Here is a 5,606-nt window from a genome sequence, read left to right as displayed (position 1 = left end):
GGACCCACCGCTCAACAACTCGCTGCTCGCCACGTAGTCCCAAAGGAGCTCCCAATCTTCGATGGCAACCCAGCTGACTTGCCTTTATTCTACAACTCTAATGAAATGTGCGGATACTCTGATGCCGAGAATTTGATGCGGTTGCAGCGTTGCTTAAAGGGTAATGCGCTACATGCTGTTAGCTGTCAGCTTCTTCACCCTTCATCCGTACCGCAGATCATTTCAACATTGCAGATGCTGTATGGTCGGCCTGAGCTGGTGGTGAATAGTCTGGTTAACAAGGTTCGTTCTACACCTCCCCCAAAAGCGGATCGTTTAGAAAGTGTAATTACCTTTGGTTTCGCGGTTCAAAATTTATGCGGCCACTTACGTGCAATGGGCATGGAGAACCATTTGTCCAACCCTACTCTGCTGCAAGAGTTGGTTGGAAAGCTCCCAGCAGGAATTAAGCTGGATTGGGCACTTTATCAACGACAAATTCCTTACGCGGACCTGCGCGCTTTCAGTGACTACATGTCTACAATTGCTTCAGCTGCTAGCAACGTAACGTTCAGCACCGAGGTCATCCAGAAACAGGAGAAGTCGAAGAGCAAAGAAAAGGGCTACGTCAACGCACATGCGGAAGACATCCGAAAGAACGCAGATCAGGAGAATCGGAAGTCGGGTGAGATTAGCAAGGAGAAACAGCCGTATCAACCCAAACCGTGCTCCGTGTGTCAAAAGCTTGGTCATAATATTAGAGACTGCAATGTCTTCAAGAGTCGCAACATCGAAGAACGGTGGAAGCTGGTCCAGCAGTTACATCTCTGCAGACGATGCTTGATTTCCCATGGAAAGTGGCCGTGCAAGGTGTCAGGGTGCGGTATACAAGGATGCGAGCTTCGACACCATACTTTGCTACACCCAGGGCAACCTGAGGGCACATCTGGAACATCTGCACCTGCAACCGGAAATGTGAATGTCCATCGACAAAAGCCACGGTCTACTCTTTTCCGCATCCTACCCGTGACTTTATACGGCAAGGATTCATCAGTCAAAGTATTAGCCTTTCTAGATGACGGGTCGTCGCTCACTTTGATAGAGAAGGAAGTTGCGGACCAGCTCGGTATGGAAGGGGAACTGGAGCCACTTTGTCTACAATGGACAGGAAACGTAACGAGAATGGAGTCGGAGTCAAGGGTCATCCAACTCGGCATGTCTGGGACGGATAGTAGCAAGCGTTATACTCTCGAGTGCGTATGTACGGTTGATCGTTTGGATCTTCCTCCGCAGTCTTTGCAATTCAATCAACTGGTTCAACAGTTTCCTTACCTTCGGGGTCTTCCGGTGAAAAGTTATAACGGAGCCACCCCTCGTATCCTAATTGGTTTGGAGAACACGGAGCTACTAGTAACGTTGAAGAAACGAGCAGGTAGACCTCCTGAACCAGTCGCAACGAAAACTAAACTTGGTTGGACAGTATACGGAACGGTGGAAGGCCTGAACGAACCATTTGAACACCGTCTTCTGCACATCTGTTCTGGTTCCAATGATCGGGAACTACATGACGTTGTCAAGGAGTTTTTCTCGATCGAAAACACTGGTGTAGTGGCTGCGCCAGCGGTAGAAGCAGAAGATGTCCGGCGGGCACGGGAGATCATGCAACGGACCACGGTTCGCACAACTTCCGGAAGGTTTGAGACGGGCTTGCTGTGGCGCTATGATTATATCGAATTTCCGAACAGTAGACCGATGGCAGAGCGGCGTCTTAAGTGCCTAGTGCGAAGACTAGAGAAAACACCTGAACTCTACGAAAACGTCAGGCAGCAGATTGCTTCTTACGAGTCCAAAGGATACGCTCATCGAGCATCGGCGGAAGAGTTGGCCAAATTTGACCCTCGAAGAACTTGGTATCTTCCCCTCGGAGTGGTTATTAATTCAAACAAGCCGGGAAAAATTCGAGTGGTTTGGGATGCTGCGGCGAAGGTGGATGGAGTCTCGTATAACTCTATGCTTCTGAAGGGACCGGACCTGCTCGCGTCTTTTCCTGCGGTTCTACAGCGTTTTCGTCAACGGTAGATAGCAGTAACGGGTGATATCAGAGAAATGTTTCACCAGCTCCTGATTCGCTCCGAAGATCGTCAAAGTCAGCTTTTCCTGTGGTACGACAGTCCGTCTGACGAAATACATGTCTATGTCATGGACGTAGCGACGTTTGGGTCGACATGCTCACCGTGCTCTTCCCAATACGTCAAGAATCTGAATGCAGAAGAATGGAGGTGCGAGTTCCCGGAAGCTGTAGATGATATCGTACATAACCACTACGTGGACGATTATCTCGTTTAATTAGACAGATCAAAAGACAGATTAAAAACTATTAAGTACTTATTTTCTTTCGCATTTTAAAAGTGTTTGCTAGTGGTATAATATACAGGGTGTTTGGTTCCGGGTTTTACATATTTTTAGGGTAGATAGGGCTCTTAAAGTTATGAAAAAATCCCCATGAAACATAGGGTCGAAAATGACTGCTAAGTGAGTTATTCAACATTTTATATTTTTTTGTATTGCCAACTTTTGGTTAGCTATATTTTTTTAATCTTAATGTGGTTTTCTGATTTCAACATACCAAATGAAAGATTAAAGTCTTAGCTATCAATGCTCTTTGAAAAAGAACTCGATTAAAGTTAATTATCATACATTAAAATTGAAAAGTATGTTGAAAGTACCGAAAAAATTGGTGAAATTTCATACATTTTAGTGTTTTTAAGTTGAATATTTTCATTTCTGTTTAATTAGTTGTTCTACAAAACATTTTCCATGCAGTTCTCTAGATTTGTGCCTTTGGTAGTAACCTTGTAGGCTTTATGGTTTCTTCGTAATTATTGATTTAAAACAGCCATAAAAACTTGTGACGTTTTCATAAAATGCGCTATAGTCACCCTATTCGTTCGTACGTTCGACTGTTGCAGTGGACTACGCACATGACAATTTGGTAGAATGTTATTGTAAATGTTTAGCTACATTCTTAACTTTTTATTACCGCACATCTCCTGCGCCGAAAGAAAACATAACTGCGGAGATGTTTCGCGGTATCGAATATTGCTCAGTCTCAGCAGAAAACACAACGAGAGACACCGAATCGGCGAATTCTGCGAGCGGAAGGAAGAGAAGAAGTAGGTAGTGGTAATAAGTCGATGTCCCTTTTATTTCATAGCACTCTCAGCCAAAGATGCCAGATCTACGGAAATCTCCGTAGATCTACGGATTTTACAATTTTTTGCGGAAATACGGATCCGTAGGCAGAATCTACGGAATTCGGTACAGTTTCTACGGATTTTTTCTTCAGTGTACGTTTCCCTTCAGAATCGAATTTTACAATCTGATTCTGAAGGCAAAGAAGCATAAAGTAAAATACACCTCTGCAACTTGTCAACCGTTTTCTTGCTCACTTTTTGAGTATACAAACGTCAGACTGTGCGTGAAACATGTCGGTCTTCGTACTATCTCTTCGCTCCGTAGAAAGCTCCATAATATACAGTCAATCTTTGCATGAAGAGAACACTTTTCGACGGTGCCGTGTGAAGGCGAATAAAAGTCATGTCGAGACCAGTATTGTAAGCGGTCACCGTAGTAGATACATTTTCTGTGACAATCGACTGCCTTTGCTTCCGACATTTGCTTTCAAAATACAGTACCAAACTAAAATGTCATACGACAGGCTCTGGCATACGACACTGTCGCCGAAGACTATCACGGATGTAAGTATTTTAGTTTTTCTCATAATAAGAGCTACTGATGTTGTGCTTGTGCAAGTAACGTTGTCATAGTAATAACCTTTTTGATCAGAAATGGTTTAATTTATGATAGTCATTTGATAATTTTCTTTTTGCTCGAATGTTGTTCTACCGTTTGCGTTGTGTAAGAGAGACGACGCTCTCTTCCCCGTCAGCTCGATGATGATCAGACCTTCAACGTGTTTATCAAAAAGCACGTCATCCATAAGTCGTCGTACTTGTCCGGCTTTATAAAGGAAACTACGGTTAAAGCGTGGCTTTCTTATTAGATTACGACACCACTGTACCACCGCTACGGGATCACAATTGATCAGATCGCCATAGATGGTCTTGAAACCCTTGATCCTCAAATTGAGCTGGAAACCATTGCCGTGGATAATGAGACAGAATTGCTGCTTGGGCAACAGGAAACGCTCCTTTGGTATGAAAACAAATGCCTGGAGATCGCTCCCGTGCAAAACAGGGTTCCTCTTTTCCTGCCATCTACGGAAATTCATGCCAGGGGTTCGGGTGACATATTTCATGATGGCATCCAGTGAAACTCGTCGTCAAGACAGGCGTGTGGTCAAACCACATTTGTTGTATATGACAATGAAAGTTCTCCGGCTTAGAGTTTCCGAAGGCTTGCAATGTACTTTTAAGTGCACGGCAACCGCAAACATTACACGTGGACCTTAAGGACCGCCTTATTCATGGAGCAGTGCATTTAGCGAAATCTATCCGTCCTAAAATCAATACCGAATTCAGTACAGCATTGGCAACAAAGGAAGAGAAATTTGTTCACCATGATGCGACAATTGGGAAAGCCTACGATGTTCATCACACTCAGTGCAAGTGAGATGAAGTGGCCCCATTTGTTGCATCTCCTACATCGATTGTCAGAAGGACACAATGGCAATGACTTAACAGATCCTATCCAGGAATTGACTGCACTACAAAGAGCAACTCTGATGAATGATGATCCAGTCACGTGCTGCGTGTACTTCAACAAGCTGGTTGACACCGTGGAAGTCCTCACACGCACATCTTGCTATGGCTGAACAAGGATCCCCGGGAAGCAATCAGTGAAAGTATGCCAAAAACTACAGGTGCAATACTATCGGCCCTTTTCAGGCCCACCAAGATTTTCCAAAAGAGTTAAATTTCTGAACATTTCCCAACTAAAATTCATATCAAAAGCTTCGTTTCAGGGCAATCATAGTCATACTAAAGAGTATAAACAGAGAGAACCCCGCTCAAATTTCTATTCCTACACAAAACCTAAGTCCTGCTTCAGTTAACAAATAACATTTATTATATAAGACCACGTAGTCCGACGTCACCATTGCGTACAACCCCAGAGGGCTGTCCCTAGTATTTTTTTTCAAAAGGTTCTTTCATCGATTTATAATTTAACGTAAAATATCACCTTCGTCTAAAAATATCCGTAGAAATCCGTAGATTTGAATAAGTCTACGGAATTGCATAGAAAAAAATCTGGCATCTCTGCTCTCAGCTCAGCTGCGGTGCTGTTTTGATGGAGGAGTGTGGAGCTCCGCTGCTTCTGTATACACACTTAGATTTTTTTACAGGAGTTAGTATTTTTACTGGTTTTTGGATTACTGACTCGGTTAAAATTCAAATGACTGTTATTCGTAAAGATTGGATAAAATAAAAAAAATAAAATATATTTTTCATAATTACACGGGGTTAACAGAAGTTAGTCTCTAAATTTTCGTAACACATTTTCTCAACTTTGAATTTTTCACAGATTTTTTTTAAATTTTACCGAAGAGTTCCGCTATTTAAAAACTCGGTAAAAATTACTGACTCGATAAGTGTGTACTGATGTGT

General features: G+C 43.0%; 1 protein-coding gene across 1 annotated transcript; it reads left to right on the top strand.

The window, feature by feature from the left end:
• The first annotated feature begins 375 nt into the window (after positions 1-375).
• Positions 376-2,058, top strand: LOC135705408 (uncharacterized). Its single transcript, XM_065227139.1, has one exon. The coding sequence runs from the start codon at positions 376-378 to the stop codon at positions 2,056-2,058; it is 1,683 nt and encodes a 560-aa protein (XP_065083211.1).
• The last annotated feature ends 3,548 nt before the right edge of the window (positions 2,059-5,606 follow it).

The sequence above is a fragment of the Ochlerotatus camptorhynchus genome, unplaced genomic scaffold (assembly GCF_037179485.1).
Source record: "Ochlerotatus camptorhynchus isolate MF236.1 unplaced genomic scaffold, CSIRO-AGI_Acam_v1.1 ptg000266l, whole genome shotgun sequence".
NCBI classification, from domain to species: domain Eukaryota; kingdom Metazoa; phylum Arthropoda; class Insecta; order Diptera; family Culicidae; genus Ochlerotatus; species Ochlerotatus camptorhynchus.
The sequence above is the reverse complement of the archived record's forward strand: the minus strand, read 5'-3'. Positions and strand labels throughout refer to the sequence as shown.

Excerpts from the sequence above, each read along its gene's own strand:
- LOC135705408 (XM_065227139.1), top strand. The coding sequence starts at position 376 with ATGGGCATGGAGAACCATTTGTCCAACCCTACTCTGCTGCAAGAGTTG.